At 38.7% G+C, this 21,527-nt stretch overlaps 1 protein-coding gene and 1 pseudogene across 2 annotated transcripts in view; one reads left to right on the forward strand and one right to left on the reverse strand.

Annotated features, from left to right (window-relative positions):
* The window catches only part of AP1G1 (adaptor related protein complex 1 subunit gamma 1), a 91,657-nt gene that overhangs the window by 62,142 nt on the left and 7,988 nt on the right, over nucleotides 1-21,527 (reverse strand). For both annotated transcript variants that reach the window (XM_027773522.1, XM_027773521.1), the window contains exon 2: nucleotides 2,942-3,066. In XM_027773522.1, coding sequence (XP_027629323.1) covers nucleotides 2,942-3,066 — 125 coding nt within the window. The remainder of the gene's footprint in view (nucleotides 1-2,941; nucleotides 3,067-21,527) is intronic.
* On the forward strand, nucleotides 11,649-12,235 carry LOC106735309 (glycine cleavage system H protein, mitochondrial-like; annotated as a pseudogene).

Here is a 21,527-nt window from a genome sequence, read left to right on the forward strand (position 1 = left end):
CCCTCTCTCTCTCTCTCTCTTTCTCTTTCTTTCTGGTGAGCACACATACCCTATAGCATAAACCTCTCCCCAAAAAAAGAAATAATAGTTTATTGGCATCAACCATGGTTCTAGTCCTGGACCCAATGGCTTGAAACTCACTCCAAGTGCATGTGTATATAAACTCAAAATCCCAAGAAGAGAACAGAGAAGGGATTGTGGCATGGCCATCCCCTCTAGGGGTGATTTCTTACTTTCTGTCTTTCTTTCTCTGTCTCTCCAGAGAATACATGTGTTCTATAGCAAAAATCCCTCTAGAAAACAAAAACAAACAAACAAACAAAACTTTATTTGGGGGCCTGCAGGTGAAGTGGTGGTTGAGAAGCTAGACTCCCACGTGACCACCGCAGTTCAATCCCAGATACGGCAGCCTGCTTTCTCACTTTACCCCTTTCTTTGTCTCTCTCTCTCTGGTCAAATTGAAATAAATAAATAAAAATAAATATTTTTTTTAAGTTTATTTTTTTCATAAATGATGTTATTTATGTTAACCTGCAATTTACTTACTATTAGTGTTTTCAAAATAACTTATAAAAGGTTTTAGCTTTCATTGGAGAATAAAGAAAAACAAGATAAAATGTAAGTTAGTCAGGTTTGCTACTTTTCACTAACTTGAATAGTTTAAAATAAAAAATTCTTGTAAAATAAAGTTTGACCACTAACTTATGGTCTTACCACTTAGTTTCCTAGTTCTCAAAAATATCTAGTTGACTTTCCAAACATTTTTCAATGATTAAGGATATTTTCATAGTATAGGTGCTTAAAATAATAAATCCAATTTTTAAAAAGATTTTATTCAAAGTCTTTAATGCCATACAGTTTTTATAAGCCAATAAACAGTGAGGCAAATATTTGTTACTAAAAAACTGCTGGTATACTAGAATGCCCTATAATACAAACAAACAAACAAACAAAAACAAATACATTACCAGATTAATTTTATTGCCAGAGGACACATGTACTTGCCAGAAATAGAGAAAAAGAGTACGGTAGAAAGAGCACACACCCCCGACAGGGCATGGTCCTGCTGCATGATGGATTAAAAAAATAATGAAGCCAGATCATCCAAAGTTTGAAATGAAATACTAAATTCCCAACAACTTGAAAAAAATTAGCCCTACCCTAAATTCACGTGGGGCTTGGATGGGCCTCAATTAAATTAAACATGAGGATTTCTTCTTTACCTATGTGCTTCATTCTTCATTTTTTTTTTTTCCAAGCTACAGGCATATACTTAGGTTTGGCATTAACTCTAATATGAATTGCTGCTAGGCAGAACTGCCAAATATCAGCATGTGATTGAAGGCTTCAGTAATAAGGGCAACAGAGCATGCAAGAACAAAAACTAAAGAAACTTTGTTAGAGACCTATTAAGAGTAAATATAAGGGGGACCAGCAGTTAGTGTAATAGAGGAGAAGGGACTGTAGCGTGGCCATACCCCCTGAGGGGTGATTTCTCGCTTTCTGCCTCTCTGTCTCTGTCTTTCTAGCAGCACACACACCCTATAGCAAAAACCTCTCCCCCCCCAAAAAAAGAGAGAGTAAATATATAAAAGAATCAGACTGTGCCTTCCTTGAGGCCAAGGATTTCTATCGATTTTTTTCCCTCTCCAACCCAGTGCTTGCAATACCTCCCAGCACATTGCAGGCATGTGATAATTATTTGTTGAATAAATGAATAGATTTGATATTTTCATTATTAATATTTATGTCATGGTCAAAAAACAAGAATTGTACCAAAATTAGTAAGTTCACACACTCACTGAACTTAAATCTACACTTTTTAATTAGAACCAAATCATAAATGACATTTTGAAATTTTCCATTACCCACTGGAAAAATTTAAAGTAGAACATTAATTACCACAGGAAAGTGTAAGTTTTAAATGTCCACAACTTAATCATCTATATCCCCCTACTTCTACTTTCTGTCAGAAGTACTGCAAATAAAAATCTAGACGGGCTCCATAGCCTGGAGGTTAAGGCAGCCCAATTCTACATGGCCAACTATGTCGTTCAAATCCCAGCTCGAGCAGTTTGAAAAACACCAAGCACATGTGCATGCCAACAGAATGGAGAAATGGAGGAGCTGGGACCGTGGCACAGCCATGCCTTATTCAGGAGTGCATGCTCTTTCTCTTTCTTCCTCTTTCTCTCCTTCTCTCTCTTATGCACCTTCCAGCAATTAATTAAATTTTTTAAAAAGGAAATCTAAAAAAAAAAAAAAAGACCAAACTCATAGACAAACCAAACCAATCTAAAACCGAAAAAATACTTCCCAATTTTTAAGCTCATCAGAATTTCCGCAACTTTCTAACAGAAAATTCTGTTAAGGGGAACAGTGGGAAGAACTGCTAACTCCCTGTTGAAAGCCCCTAATATCTCCATACAGCAAGTATTGCTTGGATTGCCAGCAAGTTAAACAAGCATAACTGAACTACTGAATCAGTAAAGCAGCCATTAGAGAAGACTATACAGAAAAATTCACGGGGCTAAGTATAATTCAATACAACTTAAACCTCAGTGGTTTGGATCACTGACAATCAAGCCTTCTCTTTTTATATTTAAGTGGCATTTACTCAGAATATTCACAGGTAATACTTAAGAAATGTGAAGTTCCATTATTCATGGTATTCAAAGTCCTAGAAACATAAGGAAGCCAGATTTTACCAATGCTTACTCTATGAAGGTTCACATGTTTATTTCATTGCTAAGCTTGAGTTCAAACTTAATCCTGAAGGTGCACAGTAATACTTTCATTTAACAGGATTATAACCTACTGGACTAAGAGCAATTCAAATTCATTCTGGACAGTAAATATAAATTAGTAAACAGGGGCTCTTGAGAACATATTATAAAACAGACCTGAAAGAGCACAGAAGTTGCTAGAAACAAAGACTTACTTCTTGATACAGTTGGTCATGAGAAGATGGACATCTTGTCTTTCATCTAACAGCAGCATTGCCCCTAAATAGCCAATGCGCTTGTCTGTAAATTTCTGAGAGGCGATAAGCTTGAGGCACTCCAACTGCACAATAAAACAAAAAAAGAAGAAATTAAGAACTCCCAATTACAATCTAGAAAAGAAGTATTTTTTGTTTTTGTTTTTGTCTTAGAACAAATGTGCTGGAGGGAGCTGGGGGGAGGGGAGAAGTCAGTGAAATAGAGACAGAGACAGTGAGAGGGAAAGTGAGAAATCACCCTCCGGGGCACATGGCCATGCCACAATCCCTTCTCCTCCATTATCCTCCCGGGATCTCGAGCAAACACACACACACAAACCTAACATGACTTTCAAGCCATCAGGTCCAGGACTCAAAACATCGTAGGCCCTATGAGAGACCAGTAACATAACCGCTATGCCATCTGTTGCCCAAAAAACAATGTCTTTAATTGAAGAGTTAAAAACACAGACAACTGGGGCCAGCAGGTAGTGTGGTGGTTAAGAAGCTAGATTCACATGGTCAACCACTGTTCAAGTACCAGACCCAGCAGCTTGAGAATCACACCAGGTATTCGTGCATGCATGCCCAAAATCCTGATAAGAGAATGAGGAGAATGTATGGCCATCCCGCAAGGGGGGTGTGATTTCTCACTTCCCCTCTCTGGTGAGCACACACACCCTATGGCAACATAAACACACACACACACACACACACACACACACACACACACACATCTGAAGTAAAGCATAAACTATGTATTATCAAATTACCTAAGTGAAAAGCAAAGGTTTCAGAATTTTGGATGTCTCAGGAACCAACAGGTAACATGGCATGGTGATTAAGATGCTAGACTCCCACATGGCCAACCATGGTTTAAGTCCCAGACAAGGCGGCTTGAAAATCACACTGGTACATGTGAGTGCCTGGCAAAATCCTAAGAGAACAGAGAAAACAGGGATTGTGGCATGGTCACACCCCCAATGGGGTATGATTTCTTACCCTCCCTCTCACTGTCTGTCTGTTCGGTGAGCACACATGTCCTATGGCAAAAACCTTAAAAGAAAAAAAGAAAAAGAAAAGAAAAGAAAGAAAAGAAAGAAAAGAAAGGAAAGGAAGGAAAGGAAGGAAAGGAAAGAAGGAAGGAAGGAAGGAAGGAAGGAAGGAAGGAAGGAAGGAAGGAAGGAAATCAACCAATCTTTGGCTATCTCAGTAATTATAATCAAGTTCTGAAACAGACCACTTTGTAAAAGTCCTAAGAAATCTGCCATCCAAATAATATGTGCATTTTACCTTAGTTCTACAAATTCATACAAATATAGACTAGTTAAGTATTACATAGTAGGATATTAATAAACCAAATTCCTAATTTAATCTCCAGATTGAATCAATACATAGCTTATGCTATGTATTTAAGGACTAATTCCTACTTTCTGAATCAAAAAATTCAATAAGGAGACCAGCAGTTGACGTACTGGCTATGTTGCTCAACTCCCATGTAATCGACTACAGTTTGAGTCCCAGACCCAGGGGCTTAAACTCACGCTGGGCGCATGGGTGTACATGCCCAAGATCCCAAGAGGTGAATGGAGGAGAAGGGATTGCAGCACGGCCATCCCCCTGGGGGGGTGATTTCTTGCTTTCTGTCTCTGTCTCTCTTTCTGGTGAGCACACATGACCTATAGCAAAAACCTCTCCAAAAAAAAAATCAAAGTGCCAAACACTGTCCTAAACATCAGAAATGTGCAATTAATTAAAGAAAAAAGAGATAACTACTAACTTTAACATAATATGAGAAATAATACATTTAAAGCTTGAACCAATTTCTATTGTAGTAGTGAGGGTTAAGGAATCAATTACAGAAAAAAAATCTAAGAAAAATTTAGAGGTGGAATTAATCTAATATATTTTACATAATTTCTCCTTTACATAATTGTCTAAAATAACTTCTCAGGGTTTAAGATTCCTTATAGTTAGTCTGTCTCTCTACTCAACCTTTCTTGAAAGTCACACTCACTTTCAGATACTCTATCTGAGAAACACGCAAAAGGCCAAACATTCCCCCTGAAAGCAGTAGTTTTCCAAGGGCATATATATGTCAGACTCTGCAAGAAGCATTTTCAAAATGCTCCCCCTGTAGGGGGTCAGCAGGTGGTGTGGTGGTTAAGGGCACTAGACTCCCACATGGCTAACTGTGGTTCGAGTCCCAGACCTGGTGGCTTGCTTTCTCACTCTTTCTCTCTAGCTCTCACTCTGTCTCTCTCTGTTAAAACTTAAAAATAAATAAAGTTAAATAAAATAAGTCTTGGGGACCAGCTGATGGCATAATGGTTATGTCGCAGGACTCCCATGTAGTTGACCGCGGTTCGAGTCCCAGATCTAGTGGCTTAAAACTCACACTGGGCGCATGTGCCTGTGTGCCCAAGATCCTGAGAGGAGAATGGAGGAGAAAGGATTGTGGCATGGCCATCCCCCCGGGGGGGGATTTCTCACTTTCTGTCTCTGTCTTTCTGGTGAGCACATGTGCCCTATAGCAAAAAATCTCTTAAAAAAAAAAAAAAACCCCAAAAAAAAAAAAAAACCCCAAAAAAAAAAAAAAACACAAAACAAAACAAAACAAAACTCCCCTACAGATTTAACAATCCCAAGGAAAGGAGCTCAAAATGGAGCCTGGGTAACAGAGGACACTGAGACCTAAGAGTACGTTCCATTGTTTGAAAGCGAAATTGAGCAAAGTAAAAACAGTTCCACAAACAGAAATGTTTCAAGCTGTTTAAAAATTCCTCTCAAGGGCAAACAGCAGGATCCTAGATGGTCACAGCACAGTCCAAGTCCGGGACCCCAGCAGCTTGAAAAATCGTGCCGAGCATGTGTGCTCAAAATCCCAAAGTGACTGACAAAGAAGAGACTGCAGCATGCCCATATCCCCTGAGGGGTGATTTCTTCTTCTCCCCTGCCTCCCCATATCTGGTAATGCATGTGCTCTATAGCAAAACTCAAAAAACAAAAGCAAAAACCAAAAAACAAGAAAAGAAAAATCCTCTCTCAATGTACCTGCACTAAAAAAATACCTAAGGGACCAGGAGATGGCATAACAGTTACATCACTGACTTCCACATAGTCGACCATGGTTAGACTGTCAAACCAGATGCCTTGAAACTCATCCTGGGCACATGTATGTGAGTGCCCAAAATCCCAAGAGGAGAACAGAGGGGAAGGAACTGCAGTGTGACCATCCCCCCGAGGAGGGGGTGATTTCTCACTTTCTGTCTCTCTTGTCTCTCCAGTTTAGCACATGTATCCTATACCAAATAAAAACTCTCTCTCTAAAAAAAAAAAGAAAAGAACAACAACTAAGGTTAGCTAAATGAGTATACTATTATGAGCCTGTCAAAGAAATCTCTAAGGGAGAATAACCAGATAAAAAAGAAAAACTTAAATGTCTCATGAAATTGAAAAAGATTGTGTAATTAACAATCCTTCCCAGGCCCACAGGTGGTGTGGTGGTTAAGGCGCTGGACACTCCCACATGGCTAACCACGGTTTGAACCCCGGACCTGGTGGCTTCCTTTCTCTCTCTCTCTCTCTCTCTCTCTCTGTGTGTGTATGTATGTATGTATGTATGTATGTGTGGGTGGGTGTGTTTCTATCTGGCCAAATTAAAATAAATGAATGAATAAATAAATTTTGTTTAAAAACCCTTCCTTCTTGGGACCAACAGTTACCGTAATGGCTATGTCACTAGACTCCCATGTAGTTGACCACGGTTCACGTCCGGGACCTGGTGGCTTAAATCTCACGCCGAGCATGTGCGTGCGTGCCCAAGATCCCGAGAGGAGAATGGAGGAGGAGGGATTGCGGCGTGGTCATCCCCCCTGGGGGGTGATTTCTCGCTTTCTGTCTCTCTGTCTCTGTCTGTCTGGTGAGTGCACACACCCTATAGCAAAATTTATAAAAGTATGAAAGACAGGGCTGGCTACATGGTCTGGTAGTTAAGAGAGCCAGACCCAAATGGCCTACCACATGGTTTGAATCCCAGAAGAGGTGACTTGAGAAAAATATTGAGTATGTGTGCATGCTTGCCCAAAATCCCAAAAGGAGGGGAAAATGGAGGAAAGGGATGTAGTACAACCATTCCTGATTGGGAGAGTGCTTTCTCCCTCTCTTTTTCTCTCTTCTCTGTCTCTCTCTGGTAACCACATATACCTTCTGGTAAAAAATTTTAAAACATTTATGACTTTGTGGGCCGACTAGTGATACAACGATTTCCCACATGGCCAACCGTGGTTTGACCATGGTGATCTCCGACATGGCCAGACTCAGCAGCTTTAAAATCACGCTGGGCATGTGTGCGTATGTGCCCAAAAATCCCAAGAGAAGACTAGAAGGGATTGTGGTGTGCGCACAATTTCTCATTTTCCCTCTCTTTGGCAAGTACATGCACCAAATGGGGGGGAAAACCCTACCAGTGACTGCTGAATACAATTTGTTGGTTTTTGTGACATTTAAAAGACATCGATAGGGGCTGGTTGGTGTGGTGGTTAAGGGCTCTGGACTGCTACACAGACAATTGCAGTTTGAGTCCCGGATCTCGTGGCTTGCTTTCTCTCTTGCTCTCTCTCACTCTCTCATTCTGTCCCTCTCTGGTCAAATTTAAATAAATAAAAATAAATGAAGTAAAATAAAAATAATTACTAAAAAAAAAATTGGGGTTGGGACGAGCAGTTAGCATAATGGCTATGTCGCTGGACTCCAATGTAGCCAACCAGGGTTCAAGTCCCGGACCCAGTGGCTTAAACTCACGCTGGGCGCGTGTATGTGAGTGCCCAAGATCCCAAGAGGAGAAAGGAGAAGGGATTGTGGCGTGGCCATCCCCCCTGGGGTGTGATTTCTCGCTTTCTGTCTCTCTCTTGTCTGTCTGGCGAGCGCACGCGCCTTATAGCAAAAACCTCTCCAAAAAAAAAAAAAAAATTGGGGTCAGCAGGTGTCATGATGGCTAAGGGCACTGGACTCCCACATGGTCGACCACATGGCCAGACCTGGCATCTTGCTATCTCACATTCTCTCCCTCTCTCTCTCTCTCTCTCTTGCTCATTCTGTCCCTCTCTGGTCAAAATTAAAAATAAATAAATAAAATGAATTTAAATAAAATAATTCTCAAAAGAAAAACTTGTCTACAAACAAAACAGCAAGAAGAAAAATATATAAACGGATAAACGCAACGTTAATTATTTATAATATTCTCCATTTGTATGGAGATTGGGGCGATTTTACTTCAAGAAGCATTCTTTTCCTTTTCTTTTTTTTTTTTGAGAGGTTTTTGCTATAGGGCGCGTGCGCTCACCAGACAGAAAGCGAGAAATCACCCCCCAGGGGGGATGGCCACACCGCAATCCCTTCTCCACTCTCCTCTTGGGATCTTGGGCACGCACGCACACGAACGCGGCGTGAGTTTTAAGCCACCGGGCCCAGGATGTGAACTACAGTTGATATCTACATGGGAATCCAGCGACATAGCCATTACGCTAACTGCTGGTCCCAAGAAGCATTCTTTTTCTGAACATAACAAACTTGAGAGAAATGTAAGATTTTATGATTAGAAATGACATCTAAAATATACTCTCCAGTGAAGAATTAACTCTGACCATACTTTATACTTATGCAGCCAGCAATAGTGCTTGAGAATGTGCTATGTTTCATCTTTAACAATCTTATTGGGCTGGCTCAATTGCCTGGTAGTTAAGGCAGCCAGATCCCACGTGGCTGACTTCACTTGCAGTTTGAGTTCTGGACCCAGCAGCTTGAGAAACACAGGGAGGGCATATGTGTACATGACCAAAATCCCAAAAGGAGTCAAAGAAGAGGAATTGGTGTGTGATCATTCCCCATGGAGGGTGTTTTCTTCTCTCCCTCTCTCTGGCAAGTACAGTGACCCTTCAGGGAAAAAAAAAAAAAAAAAAAGGAAAAAAGAATGCTACCAGTATTTTTGAAATGTTGAAGAAGAAATGAAATGCTGGAGAGGGAAAAGTACAATTGGGATAAGGAGTTCACATGAGGGGAGGGCATCCATTTTGAACAGCAATCCCAAAAAATACAACTCAACACTTGTATGAGTTAAGGAACAGAAAAGGAAAAGGAATGAATAAAGTGTTATCTGCCTATTAGGAAACAATCTCAAATTTACTTAAAGCTATCACTGTAGCAGTACTACTACTTCACTTAAAGCTACTTGAAAAACCCACACAAAACATTTTCTACTTCAAATCTAGTAGATGCTTCATGATCATAGACAACTCTAGTTTTTATACTCATGACCTTCAGAATTAACAGAAACTGTGAGCCAAAAGGTAAGTTTGATAAATGACAACGTTAGAAAAATATTTACCACTCATTTTACAGATATGAGATCTTACTTATCAGGCTCCTACAAATCAACATTTTAAAAAGGACTAGGAACTCAATATAAAATGGAATAGGGTTATGCCAGAGAGCTGACAGACAGCAAACATAGTTCAACATGTGGAGTTTAACCTCATCATAAAACAAATGCAAATCCTACTAAGAATATTTCAAAAAAACACAATTGAAGTAAGAGTCCACTTCAAAAGAATGAATTATATGACTTCCAAAATATACTTTGTTAAAATTATTTAAAGAGAAAGAAAATCAAAATCAAAATTGTATAATGTTTAACTATTAGATTGTTAGAGTATAAACAGGCATGAACTATGAGAGAATGATTTAGCCTATCTAAATTACAAATACATTTGTACCCTTTTACTCAACTCTTCTTTTAAGAATTTATACATTGGCAGGACTAGCAGTTAGTGTAATGGCTATGTCGCTGGACTCCCATGTAGTCGACCGCGGTTTGAGTCCCGGACCTGGTAGCTTAAACTCACACCAGGCGCGTGTGTGTGTGCCCAAGATCCCAAGAGGAGAATGGAGGAGAAGGGGTTGCAGCATGACCATCCCCCCTGGGGGGTGATTTCTCACTTTTTGTCTCTCTGTCTCTTTTTGGCGAGCGCATGCACCCTATAGCAAAAACCTCTCCAAAAAAAAAAAGAACTTACACGCTGGGGCCTGGAGATGGTGTGGTGGTTAAGGTACTGGACTCTCACATGGCCAACCATGGTGCAAGTCCTGGTGTGGTAGTTAAGGAGCTAGACACTCCCACGTGGCCAATCACAGTTCAAGTCCTGGACCTGGTGACTTGCTTTCTCACTTTCCCTCTCTCTGTCTCTCTCTCCGGTCAAATTAAAATAAATTAATGAATAAATAAAATTAAATTAAAAAAAATTAATTAAAAAAAATAATTTACACATTTACATTCACACACGGAACACAATGGATATTATTCAACGGAAGTATTACTTGAAACAGCAAGATGGGACTGTTATGGCCATTAATAAGGTAACAGTTTAATAAGTTCTAAATAGACATATAAGAGAATGCTTTGCAAATATAGTACCATGAGTACTTCAAGGAAGATAAAAAAATGAAGACACTCTTTATGAGGAATTTTTTAATATATTGATATAGGCAAAACTTTAAAACAGATTAAAGTGCAAACAGTATTTTACAAAAGTTGACAGATGTGTAAAGAGGTTAAAACAATGAGCTGGTTTCCTAGTATCTTCCAAGGATCAACAGAGCTTTAAAAATACTTGGTTTAGAGGGTTGGTAAGTGGTGTGGTGGATTCCCACATGGCCAATTGCAATTCAAGTGCTGGACCTGGCAGCTTGCTCTCTCTCTCTCTCTCTCTCTCTCTCTCTGTGGTCAAATTAAAATAATAATAATAAATCAAGTAAAATGAAAACATTTTAAAAAATATTTGGTTTAAACATTATTATGGCCTCACAGATATAAACTTACTTGGTATGTCTCAATCAATTACTATCATTATTAATCCTTGAATTATCTAATTTTGGCACAGGACTGTCTCTTGTGACTACAGAAACCTTTTGACATGATCTTTGTAGTCTTTCTTATTTTCTGGCATAGTAAGATGGTCCAGGCTGTTCTGTGTATTTCCTAACCTGAATTTGGGATCAGCCACATTTCTAAAGGACTGAGACCCTTTTGAGTGATAAGATACTTGGAGTCTAGAGTCTGGGATTAAGGGTGCTCAGAGCTAGTGGCTTCACTGTTACTAGGCCTTTTTAAGGGATAGAACTAGCTGAGGCACTTTCCTCCTTTTTCTCTTTTAAATGTCAGAGAATGTGTGTATTTTCAGAGAGAAAGACAGTGAAATAGGGGAAGGGGGAATACGTCCCAATTGGGCAGGGTTAAGCCCAATCCCTTCTCTTCCTCTCAGGATCTAGGGCAGATATACACATATGCCTGCTATGCTTTTTCAATCTATCAAGATCAGAATTTGAACTATATAGCCAACCATGTGGGATCTGGCTCCCTAACCACTCTAGCCCTTAAGTACTTTTTTGAAATAAATTATAAGTTAAAATATTAGCAAAGTGGGGTCGGCAGGTGGCATGGTGGGTAAGGACACTGGACTCCCACATGGACAACTGCAGTTCGAGTCCGGGACCTAGTGGCTTGCTTGCTTTCTCTTTCTTTCTCTCTCTCTCTCTCTCTGTCCCTCTCTGGTCAAATTAAAATTTTAAAATAGTAGCAAGGCAAATCTTGCAATGTGAAAGAGAGGCAGCTCGGAGACCCTCGGCGTCCCTGCAAACATGGCGCTGCCAGCAGTGTGGAGCGTGCGGGCCGTGGCCTGCAGCCTGCGCAGAGCCTTGGCGTCCGGCGTGCCCTGCCCACCGCGTCCCTGGGGGCTGCGGGTGGGCCCCGTCCGGACACTACGCATGGGACCAGCTCTGCTGTCGGTGCGTAAATTCACGGAGAAACATGAGTGGATAACAACAGAAAACGGTATTGGAACAATGTAAATCAGTAATTTGGCATAGGAAGCTTTGGAAGATGTTGTTTATTGTAGTCTGCCTGAAGTTGGGACAAAACTGAACAAACAAGATGAGTTCGGTGCTTTGGAAAGTGTAGAAGCTGCTAGTGAACTCTATTGTCCTCTGTCAGGAGAAGTAACTGAAATTAATGAAGCTCTTGCAGAAAATCTAGGACTTGTCAACAAATCTTATTATGAAGATGGTTGGCTGATCAAGATGACACTGAGTAACCCTTGAGAACTAGATGAACTAATGAGTGAAGATGCGTGTGAGAAATACGTAAAGTCTATTGAAGAGTAAAAGTAGAACCCTTAAATAAAGTAGTGTAAAGCAACTTAATCCAGGCATAGTTGTCTTAAATTAGTGGTTGATAGAAGACTTAAATTGCAACTTTTAGCAATACCAGTAGAAAAAGAAACTACTCTGAACACACCACTACTGGAAAGAAAAATCCCCTTAACTTTCTAATGATCATATTTTTAATAAACACAAAATGTATCTTTTCACAATATTCTATGATTCATAGTCTATGCACAAGTATTTGGAATTCATGAAATTATCTGTGATTAAAAACTAGTTATAGGAGGGACCAGCAGGTGGCGTGGTGGTTAAGGTGCTGGACACTCCCACATGGCCAACCATGGTTCGACTCCTGGACCTGGCAGCTTCCTTTGTCCCTTTCTCTCTCTCTCTCTGGTCAAATTAAAATAACTGAATGAATAAATAAAATTAAATAAATAATTTTAAAAATAAAATAAAATAAAAATTAGTTATAAAAATGATGTAATTAGTGATAACAATGTTCGCCTAAGCCTCATAGAACACTGTATATAACCATCCAGAGATGTGGGTCAGAATACTTCATTTCCTCCCCATTGGAAATAAGTGGAAGTGGAGAAAAGTTTTTCTTAATTGTATAGTGTTAAAGAGTAGTACTATTGTAGTTTCCCCATATACTGCATTTGCTGGTGCTATTTTATACAGTTGAAGCAACAGCTTTGCAGCAAAATAAGATATAATAAAATATTCAATTCCTCCATTAAAAAAAAAAAAAAAAGAAATGTGAAAGAGAAAAAACATTATGACCAAGTGAGGTTTATTTCAGTTATGCAAGAAGAGTATATCTATCAATAATTTATCACACTAATGGGCTAAAAGGAGAAAACTCATGATTTCATATTTCACTACATACTGTTAAACTTTTGATAAAATTCAACATCAACTTCTTTAATACAATAAAGGATATCTACCTAAAATGGATGAGCCACTATATTTAACCATAATATGTAGGACATTTGTTTAAGTTTTTAAAGGATACCTACTGTCACTGCACCTTTTCAATACTATTACCTGTACAGTGTAGTGAACAAAAAGGGACCAGTAGATGGCATAATGGTTACATCACCAGACTCTCACATAGTCGACTGTAGTTCGAATCTTGGACCCAGCGGCTTAAAAAACTCACACCAAGCACATATGCATGTGTGCCCAAAATCCCAAGAGGAAAATGGAGAAAAATGCAGGAGAAGGGATTGCAGTGTAACGGCATCCACTCTGGGGGGTGACTGCTCACTTTCTGCCTGTCTCTGTCGCTCTGGCGAGCACACATACCCTACAGCAAAAATCTCTTTTTAAAAATACGAAATAAGAACCAGCAGTTGGCGTAAGGGCTATGTCACTGGACTCCCACGTAGTCGACCGCGGTTCGCATCCCGGACCCGGTGGCTTAAAACTCACGCCGGGCACATGTGCGTGCGTGCCCAAGATCCCGAGAGGAGAAGGGATTGCGGCGTGACCATCCTCCCTGGGGGGTGATTTCTCGCTTTCTGTCTCTATGTCTCTCTCTGTCTATCTGGCGAGCACACGTGCCCTATAGCGAAAATCTCTCCAAAAAAGAAAAAAAAATTAAATAAAAGAATGTGTCAAGATGGAAAATGAAGAAAGAGAACTGCCATATTTCCAGATTACAGTATTAACAATACCAAAACAGTGGAGTCTATATATATAGTCTTAGAACCAAGCTTAGTAGTGTCCATTGTATTTCTAATATACACCTACAACACAATTACTTTTTCAATTAACATTCTACGTATGTATTTATTTATTTATTTATATTTTTAAAGAGAGATTTTTACTATAGGGCATGTACACTTGCTGGAGAGACAGACAAAAAGTGAGAAATCACCCCTGGGAGGGAAGACTACACTGCAATCCCTTCTCCTCCATTCTCCTCTTGGGATTTTGGGCATGCATGCACATGTGCCTGATGTGAGTTTTAAGCCACCAGGTCCGGAGCTTGAATCATGGTCAACTACGTGGGAGTCCAGCAACATAACCATTACACCCACATTCTGGTCCCAACATTCTATTTATTTATTTTTAATTTGCCAGAGGATACATGCACTCACCAGAGACAGACAGGGAAAACAAGAAAACCATCCCCATGAGACATGATCATGCCACAGTACCTTTTCCTTCTTACCTTCCTTTTTTCGGGATTTTGGGCACACATGCATACATGCCCGACATGGTTTTTCAAGCTTCTAGCTCTGGAACTAACAGTCAGGCACATGGGATTCAACTGCATTAGCCACCAGGCCACAGGCTGGTCTCCCAATTATTTCTTTTTACTTTTTTTTTCTTTCTTGCTAGTGAGAGACAAAGCGGGGGAGAGGAGAGCCTGCACCCTCAACAGTGTCTCAAGCACAAGCACAGTTCTTTCCCACACCAGCTCCACGCTTCCCAGCCAGCCAGAATTAGAGTATACACAACCAGTATGTGCAGGTCAATAGGGGATGGAATCCTCCATCTTCATATGGATCTAGCTTCACTTGAGCAGCAAGTTGTCACTGTGCTGGCTAAATGACCCTATTAACTTTTACGATAAACCACACCTGTACATACACGAGAGAAAAGAGAGAGAGAGATGATCCTTCAAAAGGGTCTTTTCACACCATGATCCCCTTTTGACAGCCCTCCAGCAACTCAGGATACCAGGTACTCACACATTTGCCCAACATGTTTTCAAGCCAACCATGGGATTTGAAACTGAAGCCAGTTATGTAGCTTCTGGCTTTGCAGGGTATTGCATTGCAGCTATACCAGAGGCATGGCCTCTATTATCATTTTTTTAAGGATAGTACTTGCAGGACTGGCATGGTAGTTAAGGTCCGGGATTCCCACATGGCAAACCACAGTTCAAGCCCTGGATCTAGTGACTTGCATTCTCATTTTCTTCTCTCAATCTCTCACTCTCTCATGTCTGCCCTATAGCAAAAAAAAAATTTTTTGAGAGGTATTTTTGCTATAGGGCGCGTGCGCTTGCCAGAAAGACAGAGAGAGACAGAGAGACAGAAAGCGAGAAATCACCCCCCCGGGGGGATGGCCACGCCACAATCCCTTCTCCTCCATTCTCCTCTCGGGATCTTGGGCACGCATGCACATGTGCCCGGAATGAATTTAAGCCACCGGGTCCGGGACTTGAACCACGGTTGACTACATGGGAGTCCAGCGACATAGCCATTACACTAACTGCTGGTCCTGCAAATTTTAAAAAATAATAATAATAAATAAAATTTTAAAAAGGTTATTACTTGCATTAAGAAAACAGGTCTAAGATACCTATGAATAAATTTCTCCAAAGATGTATAAGTACATTATAAAACTTCAGGGAAGGTAAAGAATGGTATCACATCAATAAAAAATAAAAGAATACCATACACAGGTAACTGATATAGCAGGCCAGGTTAGGATTGAGGAGAAACAATGCATTCCAAGCCCAGAGGCAGCCTAGTACTGCTTTGCGGAACTGTAGATTTGGTGTTACCAAATCTTCTGATTTTTCTAAAAGAAATTAGAAATTTAGGTTTCTAGAAGTTTCTTGACTTTTATATGTTGGCAGCAAATTTAAAACGATTTTAAATACTGTACAAGACAAATAAACACTTCGGAGGAAGAACTGGCCCCTGAGCCACCAGTTTTCTCCTCCTGCAACGTACCACTTTATTAGATATTCTGGACAGTGTGTATGCCAGTCATGGGAAAGGTTAGCAATTCTATAAGAAATCTATCACCATCCTTGCTGAAACAATGTTGAAGATTCTCTTACATTACTAAGAGATCTCCAGATAAAAGTACTATGGGGGCCAGCAGGTGGTATGCTGGTTAAGGTGCTGAACTCCCACATGGACCACTCCAGTTCGAGTACCGGACCCAATGGTTTAAAAATCACATCAGGTGTGTGTACGTGTGTGCCCCAAGTCCCAAGAGGGGAATGGAGGAGAAGAAACTGCAGTGTGGCCATGCCCCATGGGGGGTTATTTCTCACTTTCCCACTCTCTGTCTCTTTGGCAGGTGCATACGCCCTATAACAAACACGTAATAAATAAATAAATGCACTATGTAAAACAAAAATCTCTTAAACTTCAGTGCTTCAAAAAGTTTGTCCTATGGATCAACAGGTGGCACAGTGGTCACCCCACATGGCCAATTGCAGTCCCGGACCTTGTGGCTTGAAAATCACTCTGGGCGTATGTGTGTGACCAAAATCCCAGGAAGAGAAAGAGAAGGAACTGTGGTATGGCCATCCACCTGGGGGAGTGATTTCTCACTTTCTCTCACTATCTCTCTCTAGTGAGCATATGTACTGTATTTTATCCTTGAAGATATGACAAATTGGTAACAGCTGAAGGCTTTTTAGGTATAAAACATAAATTCTAACACTTATTAATTTACTTAATCATAACAACCCTACAAAGTAAACATTAAGACTGTACCCATTTTACAGATGAGGAAACGGACAAAGGTTAAAAAGTTATCATTACTCAAAGTTACACACTAAAATAACAATGCCTGAGTTCACATCCAGCCAGTTTGGTACCTTCAGTTTTGTTCTAAAAGTCTATTAACAACAACCACACAACTGAATGTCTCTTTTCTTGTCTTAGATGCCTTACCAACAGGAACTATACCGACTATGTTCTGAATTGCTCCTTCTCCCAAATACTCCATTCTCAAGTAGACGCTGGTATAATTTATGCCCTCTCAAATCCTTTGTACAAGGTAAGGCTCAAATAAGTAGTTAATTTATAGAAATAGTTATTTACAGATTTGAACTAAGCCCAAAGAATAAAGAAGTTTCTAATTTATACAAGGCTGAGTTCGGGACCCTTCATTAATATTTACTACATATGTGAACTTAAGTCACTTAAATTCTATGAATTTCAGTTTCCTTATCTATACTATATGGAAATATTACCTATCCTATGAGATTTCTAAAACTTAAAAGATACTTTTTAAATGTAGCTACTAAATATTTTAAGGTTCTTGTCATGGGCGTGTACGCTCACCAGAGAGAAAGACAGAGAAAGGAAAAGTGAAAAATCACTGTCGCCTTGGGGAGGATGGCTATGACACAATCCTTTCTATTCTCCTCCCAGATTTTGGGCAAGCAAGCCCACATGCCCGGCATGATTTTCAAGCCACAGGCCTGGGACTTGAACTGCATGGTTGACCATGTGGGAGTTCAGCCCCTTAACCATCATGCCACTGGCTGGTCCTGCTACCAAAAATGTTTCAATTTATGTAGCTCTTATTTTATTTCTGACAACATCATACTTGATACTGAAGTAAAAAGTAAACAGGTGAAATTAGTTATAATAATATATTTTATTTAACCAATATATCTGAAAGACCACTTCAATATATAATCAGCATAGAAGTTATGAATTAGGTATCTTACGCTCTCTTTTGAACTGTAATTTCTAAAATACAGTATGTACTTTACACTTACCAGTACATCTCAACTTGTACAGTACTACATTTTCATCAGTAATACCTGAAGTAGATTTAGGTTTCATAAAATTTACAATTGATAAAGCAGACTCACATATCCAAGTTGTTTGAAACATATTCAAAAGTTTCCAGTAACTGAATCAAGTACTAAAGAAATCTATTTTCCTTTAATATTCACTTCAGTTGAATGAGCCATATTTCAAAAGAAAAAATGTCTAAACACAGTTATTGACTACCATAATGAACAGTGCATCTAACAAATAAAATGCAAATAAAGGGTGGCTGGTAGAATATACAATTAAATGAAAATGGCACTGATTGGTATAGGCAGATGAGAGAAAAAAGATACAAACTTCTTTATGGGCATATTATAAAGGAAATATCAATGGGTGAGATACCAGTTACTGATAATGGATAGGGCAGTGACTTATTCAAATACAGAAATAGAATGAAAATTATGAGTGCTGTTCTCATTCAGAAAAATTATATTTGGTACCAAAATTTAGTTCAGTTTTTCACCATTCCCACCTAAGAATTAAATATTTCATTAAATAATTAAGTTCAAAGGCACTCTAAAATGCAACCCAGATAGAACTAGCACATTTTATTTAAACACGTTATGGAAGCAAATCTTAGAAAACAAGCATCTTTTTACAAAATGAAATACTCCCCAAAATCTCAAATCTACTCTGATTTCAAATTCAAGAGTTTGTATTTAGAGATATCCCTTGAGAAAACACATAATTTTACTCTTTCTAAAATGTTAATAATGGTTAGCTCTGAGTGGAAGGATTAAGTCTTCCCCCAGGGCCAGCAGATAGCATGGTAGTTAAGGGCACTAGACTCCCGCGTGGCCGTCCATCCTTTAAGTTCTAGACCTGGCGGCTTCCTTTCTCACTTTCTTTCTTTCTCTCTCTCTCACTCTGTCGCTCTCTGGCCAAAATTAAAAATAAATAAAATAAATAAAGTTAAATAAAATAATTCTAAAAAAAGTCTTCCCCCACAAAACTCTTCCTTTTATTTTTATACTCCAATTCCTAATATATCATATTTCTGTAAACCTAACCTAATGTTTCTACTTAAAATCAACCAAAAAGGATGTAGATATAGGCATCTAATTGCTTTATACTATGTCGTTCAATATAAAGAAACTGCCTGGCTCAATTTTTGATGGAGTATAAGCTTGTAAGTTGGGGCCAGCAGGTGATATAGCGGTTAAGATGCTGGACTCCCACATGGCCAACTGCAGTTCAAGTCCTAGAACTGGCAGCTTGTTCTCGCTCTGGACAAATTAAAAAATAATAATAATAAATAAAATTAAATAATTCTTTTTTTAAAAATCTGTAACCCCTTCATTAATATTTACTACATATGTGAACTTAAGTCACTTAAATTCTATGAATTTCAGTTTCCTTATCTATACTATATGGAAATATTACCTATCCTATGAGATTTCTAAAACTTAAAAGATACTTTTTAAATGTAGCTACTAAATATTTTAAGGTTCTTGTCATGGGCGTGTACGCTCACCAGAGAGAAAGACAGAGAAAGGAAAAGTGAAAAATCACTGTCGCCTTGGGGAGGATGGCTATGACACAATCCTTTCTATTCTCCTCCCAGATTTTGGGCAAGCAAGCCCACATGCCCGGCATGATTTTCAAGCCACAGGCCTGGGACTTGAACTGCATGGTTGACCATGTGGGAGTTCAGCCCCTTAACCATCATGCCACTGGCTGGTCCTGCTACCAAAAATGTTTCAATTTATGTAGCTCTTATTTTATTTCTGACAACATCATACTTGATACTGAAGTAAAAAGTAAACAGGTGAAATTAGTTATAATAATATATTTTATTTAACCAATATATCTGAAAGACCACTTCAATATATAATCAGCATAGAAGTTATGAATTAGGTATCTTACGCTCTCTTTTGAACTGTAATTTCTAAAATACAGTATGTACTTTACACTTACCAGTACATCTCAACTTGTACAGTACTACATTTTCATCAGTAATACCTGAAGTAGATTTAGGTTTCATAAAATTTACAATTGATAAAGCAGACTCACATATCCAAGTTGTTTGAAACATATTCAAAAGTTTCCAGTAACTGAATCAAGTACTAAAGAAATCTATTTTCCTTTAATATTCACTTCAGTTGAATGAGCCATATTTCAAAAGAAAAAATGTCTAAACACAGTTATTGACTACCATAATGAACAGTGCATCTAACAAATAAAATGCAAATAAAGGGTGGCTGGTAGAATATACAATTAAATGAAAATGGCACTGATTGGTATAGGCAGATGAGAGAAAAAAGATACAAACTTCTTTATGGGCATATTATAAAGGAAATATCAATGGGTGAGATACCAGTTACTGATAATGGATAGGGCAGTGACTTATTCAAATACAGAAATAGAATGAAAATTATGAGTGCTGTTCTCATTCAGAAAAATTATATTTGGTACCAAAATTTAGTTCAGTTTTTCACCATTCCCACCTAAGAATTAAATATTTCATTAAATAATTAAGTTCAAAGGCACTCTAAAATGCAACCCAGATAGAACTAGCACATTTTATTTAAACACGTTATGGAAGCAAATCTTAGAAAACAAGCATCTTTTTACAAAATGAAATACTCCCCAAAATCTCAAATCTACTCTGATTTCAAATTCAAGAGTTTGTATTTAGAGATATCCCTTGAGAAAACACATAATTTTACTCTTTCTAAAATGTTAATAATGGTTAGCTCTGAGTGGAAGGATTAAGTCTTCCCCCAGGGCCAGCAGATAGCATGGTAGTTAAGGGCACTAGACTCCCGCGTGGCCGTCCATCCTTTAAGTTCTAGACCTGGCGGCTTCCTTTCTCACTTTCTTTCTTTCTCTCTCTCTCACTCTGTCGCTCTCTGGCCAAAATTAAAAATAAATAAAATAAATAAAGTTAAATAAAATAATTCTAAAAAAAGTCTTCCCCCACAAAACTCTTCCTTTTATTTTTATACTCCAATTCCTAATATATCATATTTCTGTAAACCTAACCTAATGTTTCTACTTAAAATCAACCAAAAAGGATGTAGATATAGGCATCTAATTGCTTTATACTATGTCGTTCAATATAAAGAAACTGCCTGGCTCAATTTTTGATGGAGTATAAGCTTGTAAGTTGGGGCCAGCAGGTGATATAGCGGTTAAGATGCTGGACTCCCACATGGCCAACTGCAGTTCAAGTCCTAGAACTGGCAGCTTGTTCTCGCTCTGGACAAATTAAAAAATAATAATAATAAATAAAATTAAATAATTCTTTTTTTAAAAATCTGTAACTTGAAGCATTACAGTCTCAGGATTTAATTCCACCCCTATCTATCTATATGTGAATAAAATATTAAATACATTTCAAAGAATGAATCAAGGACATTTTCAAAAACTATTTACAGGCCTGATCTGAGACACAATGATAATACCCTGGTCAAGAAAAGCCAGATCCTACATGACAACCACAGTTCAAATCCCCAAGCCAACCAGCCTGAAACATGCCAAGCACATGCAGTACCTAAGATCCATGACCTACAGCCAGATCCTATGGAAGGTGATCATCCCTCTCTCTTACTTTCACATGTGCACACATATGCACTATTATAAATAAAGAAAAGCTATTTAAATAAAGTAAATTTATCTTCTCTCTTTTCTTTACAAAAAACCAAAAGTTGTTCATAATAATATGAGAAGAATGCTATTGTGACATTAATCCTGTCTGGTCTGAAGCATATGCGTAGATTTATAGAAACAGCTGGTTTTTTTTTTTTTTTTCCTGCCTCTCTTTTTTTTTTATTAAACTC

Source organism: Tupaia chinensis, unplaced genomic scaffold (genome assembly GCF_000334495.1).
Source record: "Tupaia chinensis unplaced genomic scaffold, TupChi_1.0 Scaffold000355_1, whole genome shotgun sequence".
Classification (NCBI taxonomy): domain Eukaryota; kingdom Metazoa; phylum Chordata; class Mammalia; order Scandentia; family Tupaiidae; genus Tupaia; species Tupaia belangeri.